This window comes from Pyxicephalus adspersus, chromosome 1 (assembly GCF_032062135.1).
Source record: "Pyxicephalus adspersus chromosome 1, UCB_Pads_2.0, whole genome shotgun sequence".
NCBI lineage: Eukaryota > Metazoa > Chordata > Amphibia > Anura > Pyxicephalidae > Pyxicephalus > Pyxicephalus adspersus.
In genome coordinates, this window is record NC_092858.1 from 42847222 (window position 1) to 42864471 (window position 17250).

Sequence of the window (17250 nt, forward strand, 5' to 3'; positions counted from 1 at the left end):
ATTAAAGAAGGTCTGTGCACTAGTGGTTCAGGCACAGGTCATGTCTCCAGTCTTCCATGCCTTCTTGCTCCTCCTTTTCTTCATGCGCTCATGAATTACTCCCTGTGCCATTCCATCCTATTACACACAACTTTATTCATGGACGTATTTGTTTAGATTTCTTTGTATGTGTGGATTGCTTGGGTTGTTACCAACATCAGGTGAGAAAATGTTGACTTGTTTAATACTTATTTCTCCTGATGCAAAATGTGACAGCAATGGAGGGTTTCCTAGTAAAATGTAAAAGCTAGTGAACAAGACAGATCTCATGAAGATAGCTAAAATGATTTTGGATGCAAAAAAAAGTATATTATTTGTTCAGTCCAAACCATTAGAAACAAAAATATAAGAAGAAAGACTGACTTCTATCGCGGTTTTGGGACTGCCCCCTAATTTAAATGTTCTGGAGGACAGTAAACAATTGGGCTGCAACCTTTTAGATCAACTTTGTGCCCCTCTTGAGTGGGCAATACTGGGTGAATTAACCATGAAGTTGGATCGTGCCAGTAGAGGGAGCCGGAGTATCTTGTCTATCATCCTATTGATTAGCAAACTAAACCCCCTTTTTTAAAGATAAGGACCCTTTCAAAAAATTAATGAGTTGGGCATTTTTTTTTTTTTTGGGATATGGAACTTTTTTTTTGATAATCTACCTGAATTTACAAAACATAGAATTATACGTTCATTTTAACTGACGTCTTTAACATGCAACTAGATTACTTTCCAATAATCCTCCTGGATTTCATAGTTTTTTCGAAAGACTTTAAGGTCTAAGATATAGGAGGTTTAATATTGGTCTGTGTCACAACTACTGTATGTAGAAGTCTTTTTTTTTCCTGTACTGTTATTTGCATTCTTCCACTTGTTTTATTTTTTTGTAGTTTTACTTTGTCATCCTCAAGTGAACATAAAATGTGCCCAAAGCACTATTGATTCCCTTTAAGATATTTAGCCACTAAAGTGTGATGAACTGGCAGAAGTATGCAAGGTATGTTTTGCCATTCCCTCATAATTAGAGCCTGGAGATCTTTCCCGACCTAAATGAATTGTCATTTGTTATAAATGCTTTTCAGATCTATTAGTTTTGTCACCTGTAAAACATGCTGATAAACAATATTGATTTAATAAAACATATCTCATCTGGTAGGAACAAAAAAATATTTATACACAAATATATTCTTCACAGCTTATAGAGTGCTCTAAATTAACAGACTGTGCCCAAACAGTGGTATTTAAAGTGCTCATCCAATTATTTACATATTCTATGCAAGAAAGTAGGTAAAGACTAAGGCTGTGCACACCCTGGAAATGATCAGGAATGATGACAAAAGAGTGGCAGATGAACAAACAAGCGCAATGAAGAAGTTTGTGTCTCCCAGCTATGCTCTTTGACTTGTACAGTTATTCACTGCCAGTTGTTCATGGATCTGTCGGAATGGATCTATAATCGATGTTCACACGCTGTACACATGTCAGATTCTCACTTGAGACGAGCCTGCCGGTTCTTTTCGGTCCAGAACCATTTGACGTGTTCACATAGCCCACCTGTGAAGTTACCTTTACACATGGACTAGGTCAGATTAGATTTGATTAGATTTGAAGAAAACCCACAAAACTGCAGGAAGCACTGGAATATGATGGATTTGCTTGCCCTGCTACAAATGTAGCTACGCTACATTTAAAAAAAGGGGAATCTGACATTCTCCTATGAGAATCAATTGCTGCTATTAAAGACATGAACCTGAAAGTTTTCAACAGAGTGTTTGAGGGAATGTCTGATTCCACGTTTTATAAATGGAGTCTTGTTTGCCTTTATACGCTTTTCCCCATATTTCACATTTATAACAACTGAACAGGAACATAGAAAATACATTGTGTAAAGGAGATGTAGAGGTATTTTTAAATTATAAACACATAAAGCAGAAAATGTGCAAAAACATAATTGAAATTGTTTCAGTCATGCTACCAAAGTTCTAAAATAATTCATGGAAACTAAAAAAACATTTTTTTAAGGCAAGTAAAAAGCAAAGTCACATCTTGATTTTAAGATAACACTTTAGCTACAAAATATCTTTTGGTGAGGAGGGATGCAATTGAGGGGATCGAGTGTTAGGTTTCCAAAAAGTGGCATCTCCTCTACCCTCCTGACTTTCTGGAAAGATACAGATTGCTAAAATTTTTCCAGTTGTCCCATTGCATCAAGATAACTTTCATATTAAGCTTTCATAGCTTCAGGAACTTTGCATCATTATGCTAAAAAATAAAAATATTTATCAAATTTTACTTTTTTTAACTTGTAAATATAGTTAAGCAGATTGTGATTGTCTTTCTGGTATAAGTGTTAGTGGGATTTGGAGATGAATGCTAGGATTCTCAGCTAGCCAAATTATTATTGCTGTTTGATTTGTTATTGTCTTGTATGTATACACCACCAACATAAAATGCAGCACTTTACAGAGTATATAATCATGTTACTATCAATCAATCTAATGTCCCTACTGTAGTCATATGTCAATAACCATCTGACACCAGTTTTTTTTTCTTTTTTGGGGGGAAGGGGGGATCAAACAACCTCACTGGATGTGGGGGGAAACTGGATATGGTGTAGGAGGAACATTATGTTGAAAGGTCCTTTAGGCTATAATTATGTACTCTCTACAGCAAAATCAATAAATCTAACAAAGAGTAATTAGTGAACTGCAAAATTTATCCAGAAAAAAATGAAACTTTATGTTACAAGTCTACTTAATTTTCCCTATTTTGGGATCATCAGCCATTTCACATTGGGTCCTGACTGAACTACATTCTGTAGTGGCAAATTTTTGTGCAGCAATTCTCCAGTTTAAAAAGTTTAGGACACAGCAACTTTTGGGATGATAGATAGCTATCTCAACAACAGATGCTGGAAAACAGGTAGTCGGTCAGATCATTGTTCTGTTTGATTGTTTATCAGCTGATCACCTCAAGCTGGGGTGCTTGAGGTGATCGGTTTCTAATGCTTCTAATTCTGCACTTTCAGTCTGATTGCTGCAGTTCATGGGATGACAGGAGGCTAATATTAGGACAGAATTGGGTTTTCACACTAGCTCTGAAAAGTGGGACAAAATGAGAGCACTTTTTTTCAGTTTGTTGTCTTTTTTTTTTTCCTTACACGAGACATTGTTTATCCGCATCGCTGACTCTCTGCTGCCTTTACACTGCATGGCCAAAAATTTGTGGACATCTGACAATCAAACCTTTTTAAGCTTTTATATCGCAATCCTAAGCATTGAGCTTTAATTCATAGTCTGCACCATCTTTGCAGCTATAGCAGCCTCTTCTCTTCTGGGTATGCTTTTTATAAGATGTTAAAGTGTATCTGTAGGAATTTTTGCCCATTCAGCAAAAGAGCATTTGTGAGGTTGTGTGTTTATAATGGGTGAAATGACCTGGATGTAATGCAATTGGCATCCCAGTTCATCTGTAACCCCAGTGACTACAAACATACTTTATAGTTTGGTTGAGGACATTCCTTTTGTGCATTCCCCTTGAGTTTCTCTAGACTAATCTCATCAATATATGTTTTTATTGGGCACAGAAATGTTTAAATATAAAAAAAACTTTACCTATATTGTTGCTGCAATGGGCCTGCTTTATTAAAGTTCTCCAAGCCTAGAGAGGATACACTTTCATCAGTGAAGCTGGGTGATCCAGAAAACCTGGAATAGATCTGGTACAGGATTCAAAACATTTGCTAGCAAATGACTTTAAAAAAAACTATTTTAGATTACCCAGCTTCACTGATGAAAGTGTAAACTCTCCAGCCTTGGAGAGCTTTAATAAATGAGGTCCAATGCTGGAAGCACACAATTCTCTAAAATTACTTATGCTGTATCATAAATTGAACTGTTTTGTGGAAACACCTGAACTGATAATTTGGAGGGATGTTCCTATGCTGTTGGCCATATAGTAGTGTGTAAAAACCATTTGAGGTATTCTCAATCTTTTCCTGCATGTAAGTTATAGTGAGAAGTGGAAGTGATGCAGGGTTGTGGGCTAAATAAGTGTAAATTAGAAAAGCATGCAAAGGGGTTTACCTCATCACCAAACTGTTCAGTTTCACTTTGCTGAAAGCACATCAAACAGTAGTGAATAACGATTGCTTGCTGTGCATTGCTGCACTTAGCACATTTTTTTTCTGTCTGTAAGTCTAATTAATCATCACTGAAAAATCTTTGTAATATATGATGTTAAACATTTTAAATAAATTACATACTTTTTAATTAATAATAAACATTTTAATGTTGTTTGTGCTTATGGGAATTGTATAGTACTGTAGATAGTTTAACAGATGGGTACAGAGTGCTTGCTTTAGTGTGCCAAGAAAATCATTAAAAGAATTTTTGATTAACCAATACCATCGCAGCTAATATGCCACTTTATGCTTCAATTTTGTCATGTTCTCCAGTAAAACATGAACATTTTGCAGTTAATTAACTTATATCTGAGCTAATGCCCCACGACTCACCTATTTGCTTTCCATCGCAGGGCTCCGTCGCCTTTTTTTCTTCTTGTTCCATCTCCTTCAACCTTGATTGGCCATGCCAGAATGACGTAACTCCTGCGCCTGAGGTCATTTATCCACGGTACATGCAAGGGAAGCCAAGGTTTCCCCAATCTAAGCTGATGCTGCGCATGCACAGCTCAGCTTTTTCACATTTCACTGGCGCAATGAGGCAGGTAAGTCAGGTTGTTGCAGAAGGGACATCACCTATCCCTTGCTGCAATGACCAGCTGCCTGGTCATGATTTTTTAAAGTGGGATTTTAGTTCCACTTTAAGGGTCTCAGAAGAGGTTTTCTGGTCAGTTTTTTGGTCAATCTGTATCTCCTATATTCTGAAAGGCCCCTAAACTCCAGTACAGACAATTAATATTTATTAATAAGAGATTGGTAATACAAAATTAATAATTCCGAGTATACCAACTCAAAAATTGTGCAATATATTCCAACTAATAACTAACATTAAAATATAATACCTTATAACACACAGATAATATATGTGTAAAAGTTTATATAAAAGCTGCTTCTGTGACATTATTCAACAACCAAAATGCATGATCAATTTATACTATCATAAAAAGAAAACAAATTAGACCCCCATATGTGTCACCTGTAGGTTTGTTTGGCACTTAATATAGTGTTTTGAGCATAAGGAGTAGATCAATCATTCATTCCACGGGTAATATGTTTGCAGGAAGCATCTTTTCTCTTTTTGTGTTTGTTATATTGGATTGATCACATTTTGTTTGTTCAGATATTATTATATATGAATATATTGCACATTTGTTATATAAGTATAATGAGTATATATAGTATTGTTATATAAGTATAATGAGCAATTGATAATTTTGTATTGGCACTTTAGACCGATATTTTAGAATAAATTTTTATCTTTTATCTTGTTATTGTAGCAAGAAATATTTTTTATTACTTCCTGTGACATCAGCAGCAGCTGGGAGCTTGGTTTGTGTTTTCCTACACAATTTTTTGGTAGTAAAGGTAACACGTTTTTCTGTTTCTGAAAGAAAATGGTGTATGTAGCATGAGAAAAAGGGGGGTTTGGAGATGAGGTGGGGGGGGGTGTGCAAAGCAGTTTTCTGGCAGATAACCAAATGCACACTGTAACCAAATGCACACTGCAGAGATGCACTAAATATGTTTTTATTTTGCCCCGAAATACTCTATAAACTGTGTGGATTGTAGTTCACACATTTTTGTGGACTTCATGAAACTTTCAATTGACTACTTATCTCCTAGCGTGGCTCTATAATTGTAGCTGTTAATACTTTAATTATTGTTTACCGTCTGCGGGTTGGGGAATGATTGTTTTGCAATATATCTCCTAATGTGGAAAGTAATTACATAGATAGCTATGTACTTGTACAATGCATATACTTGTCATGAAAAAGCCAGTGGGAGTGGTTCATTCTTTCCAGGCAGAACACAAATTCATTGTCTGCCTCGTTGAATAAAATAGGTTGCTTTATGTTTTGAAATCAATAATTGCTCCATCTTTAGACTATTTTTGCATTTGCTTAGAATATTATTCCTGCTCAGGGACACATTTCCACTGTGCAAGTCCCATAACACTAGTTTTGTAAGTTTTACAACTTCTACTTCATATCTCCACATGCTTTTTATGCCATAACAGAGTTACAAAAATAGCCTTTTAAAATACCAGGATCCTCTCTAGACAGTCTAAATGCAGTACTTGGAAAACATTAAGAAGTTGCAAGCAGAATAATGACTGAAGGAAAATAAGTTACTGTTGTCCATAGAAGCCACTTAGATTCCAGGTTTGATTTCATTATAGTACATTGGACACAAAACAGAATCTTGGTTTCTACAAACAACAAAAAAAAAGACCGTTTTAGACATAAAGCCAGATATAATGTACAGTGTAAAATAAAATCTGATATTAATACATTTTCCTAGCCTTCTAATCTAATACCAGTCTAATACCCTTTAACAAATCATTTTCATTTCTAGCAGACAACACAGCATTGGCTGTACTGTTTTTCAAACTTGAAGTTCATTTTCTGTTTTATTTGATCCTATTCATTTCCTGGCCGTTTACCACTGTAATAAGTTGTCTCATTTGTAATTTGGATCACGCATTTTATTCTCCAGTATTTGTATTGACCTTCAGTTTAATAAGGAACTTAATATGTCATACCTCTCAGTAGTATGAGTCGGCACCAACACAGCAGATCAGCATACAACAAACTGTTCTTGGTTTGTGGTTTAAAAAAATCAGCTACTTTGTATATATTCAGCTCTTCATGGATCAGACATAAAATTTACCCAAAAATCATTTTGCCCAAACACTAGACAAAACGTCTATTCTAGGTTTTTTTTTTTTACTAGGCTCGAATACCAAACTTTTTATTTTAATATGTCCCAAGAAAGAAGAAGATGTCCCATCTGCAATATTATAAACATACCTGCCTGCTCAACGCTTTTTTTTTTTTTATACTCGCCTGTCTTCACAAACACAGCTATGTTCATTCACTCCTCCTCTAGGTGTCGGATCTTTGGCTATCTTGATTGACCAGGCCCAAATGCCATAACTCCTGCACAGTCCCGGCAGCCCCAGTGGATGCTGGCATATCCCAGCATCCTGCACTGAGCTGTGCATACACAGTTCAATATACTTGTAATAGAATATTGTAAACAGGCAATTAAGCGTGCTTTATTGCAGAGAGGACATTGCTTGTCCCTTCTGCAGTAGAATTCCTGCCTTATCACAATCTCGGAATGTAAAACTCTACTTTATTCTGCTTAAAGTGAGATTGTCATTCATGGCAGATTTATTTTCCTATTTTCTACTTCCTAGGTGCAGGTCCTCTTTGTATGTTGTCTGTGGACACATTCTATCATCTTAACCTGAAATCTAAAATATAAGCAAGTATGAAAGCAGTAAGGAACACTGCTCCTGCCTAGATGTATGTTGTGTAAACAGTTTTACCCAAGGACAGGAGGTGCCCTTAACAGGATCTATATACAGCATAAGAGGTTTAAAGCAACTCTTTCACATCAGTTAGAAACCTGCACAAACAGAGACTTTATACTTACCCATCCCACTACTCATTCCTCCTATCCTTGCTTTCTATACATCCAACACATTTAGAAGTGTGATGAATTCCTGAACTCCTGCTGTTCTCCCTCCTGTCATCTGGTCCACTATAGGAGACAGTAGTGATGTAGGGTCAGTGGAAGGAACCACATCAGACTGCAGGGGATGCAGCCAATCAAAACGACCCTAAATGTTGAATGTAAAGCTTTTGAAACAGTCTTTTCCACCAGGTCCTGGTCTTTAAAAATGTATTTATTCTTACATCAGGGTCAGTTTGATCACCATTTTTCTGAACAACTATGAAAACTTTTTTTAAATCTTAAAGAGTAAATGCCTGAATCCAAAGATACCCTATTTATAATTGATGAAATGAACTGAGCCTTTTTTCCACTTGTTTAGTTTGTTTATTATTGCAAAAATGTCCTATTCTCTGCTATTTTTCAGTGATCTGCCAGAATAGAACATGCTGCCAGCTTCCTCATTAATCATCAATAACAAGTTTTTTTAGTTTTGGCTTGCAGCATAATGTATTGTATTCCAAGTAGAAAAAAAAAAGGTTTGCAATTACATAAGACAAGCAAGAGGCAGCCTTATTTTCCTGGAAACTTGATCTTTCCATGCTTGTTGATTTTATAGCTTTGTAACTTCACAGACACTATGAGAAGGGAGAGTGGTCCAATGAGTTAGATAAGGATATATCTTCCTACTACTCATGGGCCAAAGCTATAAAGAGACCTATAAAGCTTCTAGATGTAAAAATCTTTGGGATCTCTACCAGAGTAATATTAATCACTGGTATCTCACGTCTTATAAGCTATCAATATTTTCTACCACTAATTCAGCTGATTGCTTGAGAAATTGCGGAGCAATAGGGTCACTTTCCCACTTATTGTGGTTCTGAAGATCAATTAGATGTTATTGGAATCTGATATTCCAGTTGATATCTGACCTAACCCGTATGAAAATCTCACCTACACCAGAGTTGGCTTTATTACATGTAAACATTGAACAATTTCCAAGCAATCTTGGGACTATCATCATTAACATACTGCTCGAACCAAAATTTAATGTCACTAAAATGTGGAAGGATACTCAAATCCCTAGCTATATGAATGTCATTGCCGATCTGAACCTTTGCTGTGACTATGAATTGTAATATATGAATTGTATTATTATGTATCCTAAAATGGTATTTCAGACTGGTAATTGGTTTAGTTTTGTCTTTTTATGTATTGTATTTTGTAATCCTTATTCTTCTTTTTTCTTGTTTCTGGATTTCCTGTCACTACCTGAAAAAATTCAATTAAGACTAATTGAACTATAAAAAAAGACCTTTATGGTGGGATCATCAGGAATTATTTTATTAAAATCTGCATGTGATTAAAAAAACCTTTTTAAATTGCGTTAACATGTTTAGGTTTTTTATGAAATGTACATATACTTTAAGTCGGAGTCAGAACTCCAGATCTCCATGCTTGTTCCAGGTTAGTGACTTAGGTAACTTTTCCTAATGAGGTATTAAAAAAGTAAAGAAGAAACATTTCAAAAATCATTTTTTTTATTATACTCTGAAAAATTACATTATGTTCTGGGTTCATATCTATGTGGCAAAGATGGCACATCCATATGATGTACATTGTTTGGTGTGCTGGGGGGTGGAGTGTAAGTAGGGACAAAGGGTGAGAGTAAGTAGGGACCCCTTTTCTATTCTCTAAGAGGATTTCCTATAATTTTGTGGAGATTTTTCCAATTTCTTTTTGTATCACTAGGACAGGTTAAGCAGACCCATACGTAAAACTAGACCTTTTATTGCAGAAGGGACAGGTGAAGTCCCTTCTGCAATAAAAAAGAATGTATTATTTACCGTATTCCTTTCATGATAGTCTCCAAGTTGGCACAAGACGGGTTAATGCCTTTGCACTCCCACTTTCAGGACCTAACTAGATAAATTCACAGCAGTACCCTAGTGTTCTGTAAGTAGACCTCCACAAAAAATAAGGGTGGTTATATATTTGCTGACATGGAGCTTATCAGCAAATGAAAATTAGGGTAGGTAATACATTTTTCTTTTTCCTGATCGCTCCATGTCAGCACACGGCATATCTGCAAGTCGTTCAGCAATGAGACCTCTGTACCCGGACCTTTCAGTGTGTTGAACCCAAGTCCCACACCTAAGGAAGAAGTTCCAGAGTAATTTGGATTGGTAGGAACACTGCTCCAGTAGTGCTTGGCAAAGCTTATGGTATTAGGTAACCATGATGACCCTAAGGATAACGCACCACATTATGTGCAACTGCTGGATCTCAATGAGCTTTGTGGCAGTAACACAGCTTGATCCAGAAATCATAAAGGATTGGTAAATCAAAAAAAGTCCCACAGAGTTGTGAACTCAGATTGCTGGATTTATTGGTACTGATTTATTAAAGCTATCTAAGGCTGGAGAATATACCATTCATAGCAGCCTAGGTGCATCCACCTTTGCCTTTCAGGATCCAGGACACCAGGTGCTGTATTTTTGTTTGGATGCAAAGAACCTTAAAAAAGGAGGCATGGGCATGAACCTTCAGTTACCTTGAGCATGTACTACAGCCATCTGCGCCAGTTGAAGTCAGCTTCTTCTAGAAACAGGAACCTGTGAACCAAAAGCATTGGGGAAAACACACCCCACTGTCAGCTCAACTGACCCCATTGCTTGCTGCCAAGGAATACCCTTGGGATGAAGTTCCCCAGTTTGTGGTTTGTCAAAGATGCAACAGGTCCACTAGTGGGTGGAAGGATCACTGGCCCACAGTCGAGGGAATTCTGATGTAAAGACCATTTATTGTTGACTACTGTCCTTAAAAAGGCAAACATCATAGGATATAGACTCGAATTTAAATATAGCTGAAAGAACAGAGGAGGAAAAAGAAGGAATATTAGGGTATGGACCGCCTTGAATTTATCTAGTTAGGTCCTGAGAGTGGGAGTGGAAAGGGATTATCCCATTGTATGTTGACATGGAGCAGTTAGGAAAATAAACTAAATTTTTTAATTGCACTTGTCTATCCTTGTTCTGGCATGGACGGCACCATCACCATCAGTCCTGGGCCATCTTTATTGACTGGGAGGACCTAACACCCGCACATACAAGCAGTCATTCATTCAGTCCCATCAGCCCTTGGAGATAACAGCCAGGATACTAGGCACATGCCTGGCACCTGCAGCGCAGAGTTTTCTCTTATTAAATTAAACGGCAAACAGGAAGGTAAGTATGTTTTAGTGCAGAAGGCAAATTGTCTGTCCCTTTCTGCAAGAAAGACTTGCGTCACCCCTGTTTTTCTAAGTAGAACTACAAGACATAAATTAAAAAAATAAGACAAAGACAGAGGTTTTACATATTTAATATTCTATCCAAAACTCTAAACAAATGGTGCCCTATACTTTCACTTTTAAATATTAAAAATACCAAGGTTAGGTTAACATACAGAAGCAGAGAACAAACATAGTATATTTAAACCACCACATTTAGTAAAACTAGTAAAATACTCAGGGCTGTGGAGTCAAATTTAAAAGCTAATATTGGATACCTGGAGTTGGATAAAGGAATTGACACAGACTTTTCATATACTTTTCACTGAATCTGGGAATTCTGGAGAAAGTGGGGGAATTCCATCTACTGGGAGCAAACAGAGGATGAGAGTTTTGAAACAAAATTAGTAAAATAACCCCTTCATCTTTATGTCAGATAACTTGGCATATTCCAAAATGATCATTACTGGAAACAGCCATGTGTGGTGATGAATAGAATTATCGCTGACTTCATCATTGTACTATTACTGCTTGTGCTGTGACAGATGACTGCCACTGCTGGCAGAGGCGTATAATACTGATATCTGGGAAACCTCTTTTCAGCTTGCACATATCAGTGTGTCTGGCAGACGTTGCAAATGTGACTTCCTGTTGCTTAGTACATGTTGATCAGATTATGGCAGACATGTACGGCATTGCATCTGTGGCTCTAATTTGCTCTGACATGTATGTTTTACAATGGGCATTGTTAGAGTGACCATTTAAGGTCTTTTTGTTTGTGTAGTTTCTGCTGACAACTATAATGCCAATGCTGTTAGTTGATGCTGCTCTGCACTAAATGGAGAACTCATTTAAGTCATTATTCTGTTTCAGGTCATGTTTTTATTCCATGATCTGATCTCTGATTCTCACATATATTCTATCCCCTCCTCTGAGTCCTGTATGTTTCTGCATTACACCACTAATGATTTCTGGATTCTTGGTATATATCTACTTGTGTGCTTGACCTTTTTTCTATTTTGCATTATTTATTTTAAATAACACAGGGAATACAGTTAGGTCAGCAAATCTTTCCACATCCAGTATGTATTTCTTTGCTTTATTTTCTCTCCCCATCCTCTTCTTACCTCCCCCTCTCTGTTTCTTTTCTGTCACCCTGCCATTCAATCTGTCTCTGTCTCATTATTACAGCAGGACAGTGGCTATAGAAAACTCAGGGAGAATGTGTTAGATCAGCTAATATGTAATCCAAGGTTTGAGCCATAATCACACCCCATTCATCCACAGGCAGCTTGTACCCTTTCTCATTATCTCTTTCTCTCTACCCTTCCTTGCTTTGGATCATCCATCTCACCGCGTTTTGCTGTGTTGCCGCAGGGCTGTCGCAGAGCCAGAATGAGCGAGGAGAATAAGGAGTGGGCAATCCTGAGCCCAGAGGAGTTCACCCAGCTGCAGAAGTACATTGATTGTGAGTAAACATCTCCTCTCCCCTCCTCAGCATAGAACTGCATCATCAGTGTCTTGTCATCCCAAGGTTTCCTAGAAGAAGACTACAAATTATACCAGAAACACACATGTTGAAATCAAATGCTATTTTGTTTTTAGATAGTACCAAAAAGGTTCAAGATGTTCTGCAGGAGTTTTATGGAGATGGCACGCACTTGTCTGAAGAGGTGAGATATTCAACATATTTCCATCTATTTGCAATATATATTTTAATAATTGGTATATGTACAATTATGTACAATTATACAATCACCTCTGCAGCTATTGCTGATGTACTGTTACTGCTTACACAATGCTTACACAGTTGCAGTAAGCTAATAAATTGTATTCTTTTTTACATCCCCTGTTAGTCCTTACATCCTGTAGCTTTTTCAAAACATTTTTTTTTGCTTGGGACCATCACTACTGAGTTATTATTTGTCTCATTTCTTTGTATAATTATGAATTGGAATCCACCAATTTACATAATATTACCTGTTACAAATAATAAGGTTCAAACAACCTGTCATCACATTCTCTAGAAGAATATGCAATATAGAAGGACAGATAAACATTGTTATATTCCTAAAGCTGCGTACACACGGCAAATTTTTCTCGCCCGATAATCGGTATCGGCCAATTACCGGGCGAAAATCTGCCGTGTGTACAGTCGGTCGTCGTCCATCGTCCGACGACCGTCCTGGCCGATCCATGGACGAAGGACGACGACCGATCCTAATGAAAGGGAAGGGGAGAGCGCGCAGCAGGGTGCCGCTCCGTCGCTCTCCCCCTCCCCTCTCCATAGAGCATGAACGGTGCTGTATGTACAGCATCGTTCATGCATCGTGCAGTCTTTTCTCGTTGGAAAGGATCGTGAAAGATCCTTTCCAACGAGAAAAATTGCAGGTGTGTACGCAGCTTTACTACATGTATTATGATCTCTAAATCTTTACAAGTTAGAGAGCACAGGGTAACACTTGAGACAAAATAGGACATATAGGGCTACTACATAAAACTTTGTTTATATATTATAAACAAATATATTTTTATTTTTTGGAATGTTCTGGACTGCCTATGACCCAATATATGCTGCTATTAGATTTTAAGAAAATATATAAGTAATAGCAAACTGCACAAAGGAAGGAAATGTCTGCTGCTAATTATAACTTAATATATATATAATTAGGTTACAGAAATAATCTTCCAGCCTGCATTAGAATATGCCAGGTGTAATGTCTTTGTCATGTTCGAATCTTGTCTCTGTCTAAAGCCCCAGAATAAGACCATTGCCAAAAACTGCCTTGTTTAAAAAAAAAAAAATAGTTCCTCAATTCACAAACCAGGGCCTGAGGTTGACATGTACAAGATATGTTTGTATTTCTGTTTAAATATGGCATCAATCAGAATTGCTGTAATAATGCAAGTTATTAAGCACACTTTATCCAGGGACTGATGTGATGCATATCATCAGAAAATTTTCATTTTTATATAACTGTGCTCTTCTATTTTATTGTATTTTCCTTTAAAACATTTCACATAATTTAAATCTTTTCAACTTAAAACCCAGAAACAGTTCTGGAAGTCATGGGTCGCCTTATAAATCAGACTGCTGTATGCCTTTCTTTTATAGCACATATTAAATGTAATTTGCTGCAGGCTCTGATGGCAATTAGTTGGGTTAGGAGTGATAAAAGAGCCTTAGTTTTGCAGTGCTATTTTTCAGGCAGCCTGTAGGATTAGCATAAAATCTCTAATGCCCATTTTTATCTGGTGGTTTTAATGAAGCCACAAATCCAGAGTGGCTCCCTACTGATTTCAGAGAAGGGGAAATGGATAGGAATGTGGATTTTAATGCTTGCCAGTGAAATGTATTGACTGCTGTTTTTTTACCCTTCATGTGCCAGCCTAATGTATGTGTGACTTGTCTAGACACAGGTGTATTTAACGTTCCCTTTTTTTTATTTTTATTTTTTTTACAGTCGATAGATTATGAGGGATTTCAACGATTCTTGAGAACATACCTGGAGGCAGAAGATATTGCTCCTGATCTCTGCAAACGGCTCTTCATGTCATTCCAGGCTGCACCCAATGTGACTGGAGAGCAGACAGATGGTGCAAGGGGTGAGCTTCATAATCGATGAATTAGGTTTTTTTGTGTTCTGTGAAGTTCAGAAACCTACATATATACTTTTACTCAGTGCTGTATAATACTACACATGTATATAGATTCCACCATCGCTATAGACCTCATAACCAACATCTGCTTTTTAGTACACTCAGTGGTGTCATTGGCAATGTTCCTCTTCACAAGAATAGGGAATACATGCATAACAGGTTACGGATGTGCACCTGTCCATCTCTAGTTATCATTTATGTATACAATATACATCTGAACTAAAATGGGTGATTGGTGTACTCTTAAGCTTTTTTTTTTTTTGATCATGCTAAAAAACAAAAAAATAAAAAAGTGGAGTCATGAGAATCCCGACTTTCAATAACGGTCAATACATGCTATCTGAAAGTTGAAATCAGGTTATTATAGGAGACTCAATTCTGTAGGTAGAACAGTTCTTGTTAAGATTAACAACTTTATGAATTGGATGGTGCACCTCATATTTTGTATTCAGATTATATAATGTATGGTTATCCTTATGATGAGAGCTCAGTGTCTTTTTATAGTAATGTCTCGGAGTACAGCAGGCAGGGTATTACATTTGGATAGCAAGTAGAATAGTTCCTTTAGGTAAAGCTGAAATCCAGTTTTTCTTTCTGCCTTGCACAGTTGTAGGAGTATCCATGCAGCCAACATTTTCAGAAGACATTTCATTCTTCAGATTTGCTTGTTTTAGCTTTTCTTTAAATATTGGATACATTGGTAGTGGTGATGGTTTGCGCACTCCAGCATTGTGCATAAGAAGAAACCAGTATGCATTTAGTGAGTTTTACTCTCGGAGCATGCTCCTTTAGCTCTCATAATCCTACTTGTGCATTTACCTGCAAGCTAAAACACCTACCTTACCTATAGATGCAAAAATGCAAAGCCTGCAAATGTTAGTAATAAATGGTGCCTTATCTGAGCAGAGTGTTGGGAAAGAATGGCACTCTTGTATCTAATTATGTAATTCAGGGCATATATATGGGACACCCCTGACTTTCCCTTCTGGTAGATGTCAGCTTCAATATGATTCAATCAGCTTGGAAAATCTGATTCACAGTGTCCACACTGGTGTGTATACTCTGTGATTTTCCATCTTTTTCTTTGTTCCCTGCACAAACCAGTAGTGATTTGGCTACCTTTTTTTGGGCTTCAGTTGTTTTGGTCTTACCTTACAGAATATGCCCATTTGAGCAAAGCACATAATCTACCTAACCATTAAAGTTTTCTTTTTAGGAATCTACCCTTATTTAACCTAACGATAACTAATTACTATAATTTAACAGCATGAACATACACTATTGTCATCATACCTCTGAAATACTTGGCAAGTCTACACTATTCTCTTCTTGTCCGTACTGAGAATAGGATAGAGTGTGGTAAAGTTGCCATAAACTCAGGGGCTAGTTAAAGTAAAAAACATAGATGAGAACATTGCCTATTGTTCCTTGTTCTGTGGAAAAATGAAACAAATAATCTGCCCACTAGGTTCAATAACTTTTGCTCCAATTCTATTTTCTCTACTTTTTTACTGCTGCTTGGAGGAACGACAATACAGCAGGAGCAATAGAGAGAATGGATAAAGTCTTTCCCTTTTAGTTCTAGTGTAACAGGACACTTGCTAATGTTTTCAAATAATTTCCTGGGGCATGTCAGCACTGATATAGCCTGGACATGCATGGGTATTGCCTTTGAAAACCATTAAATATTACATTAACCCATCAAGAGACAAAACAACAACGCAAATGTTTCATCCTATAACAATCATCATTTTTTTCAGCTGACTGTTATTTGCTGCTTTATTGGCTTTTGTCTGTTTTTAATGCAAATAACAATGTTTTAAGATTGGGAAGTTAACCGAAAGTAAAAAATATTATTACCGGAAAAGGGGCAGGGATTTGGGTAAATTGTAATCATTAAGCCTTTGAAGAAATGCCATACAAAACCAGTAATCTATGCCTGTACAGTAACTCGGGAATGATATATAGGCAAGTCAAAGGAGTCTATACATCTCACAATTGTCTGCGTTCCTATTATCACAGGTGTATGCTTTAATTTATATGGTAAGGGGAATCTAAAATTTAAGAGTCAAGGTTTCACATAACATCAAGGTTTCACATAACAATTATCAGTTGAGCTGCTAGAAATAAACCATTGTAATTTTATTTTTATCTCTCTTTGGATAGTTAGAAAATATTTTGAAACAACCTTGTTTTCCTATTGCACTCTTTAGAAATGCAGTAATAGTGTTTTGCTGATCCCCTATTTAGGTCTTGCAAACTGCAATTTTCAGGTGGCTTGTCCTTATATTTCAGCAGTTGTGCAGTAAAATTCCTGATAGAACAGAGGGTTACTAGAAGATTAATTTATGTGTATTCATGCTTTTATTAAACACTATAGTTTTGCTGTAAGTAGCTCTCATCATCTTTGTTTCCTCCTCTTGGCTGCATCAGTGATCTTATTAGGAGGAATCCATTTTCCAGCCGCTGAAACAGAGAGCGACAGTGGACAGGCTTTGCATGAACTAATTTAATGAATATTGGCAGTCTCATTTCAGATACAGGGCCAGTGATCCTAGATTAGTTCAAATAGTGCATTTCTATTCTGGTATATTAATGCTATATCTCAATTTACAAAAGATTCATGTGTATTACTATAGCCCGAAAG

General features: G+C 36.8%; 1 protein-coding gene across 4 annotated transcripts in view; it reads left to right on the forward strand.

Moving 5' to 3' along the window:
* The window catches only part of DGKA (diacylglycerol kinase alpha), a 110046-nt gene that overhangs the window by 58599 nt on the left and 34197 nt on the right, over positions 1 to 17250 (forward strand). For 2 of the 4 annotated variants that reach the window (XM_072408534.1, XM_072408525.1), the window contains exons 4-6: positions 12321 to 12411; positions 12549 to 12616; positions 14408 to 14549. In XM_072408534.1, coding sequence (XP_072264635.1) covers positions 12339 to 12411; positions 12549 to 12616; positions 14408 to 14549 — 283 coding nt within the window. In that variant the 5' untranslated portion in view covers positions 12321 to 12338. Of the gene's footprint in view, positions 1 to 5561; positions 5579 to 12320; positions 12412 to 12548; positions 12617 to 14407; positions 14550 to 17250 lie in introns of those variants that run through there. The other 2 variants (XM_072408552.1, XM_072408544.1) reach the window with 2 other exon arrangements.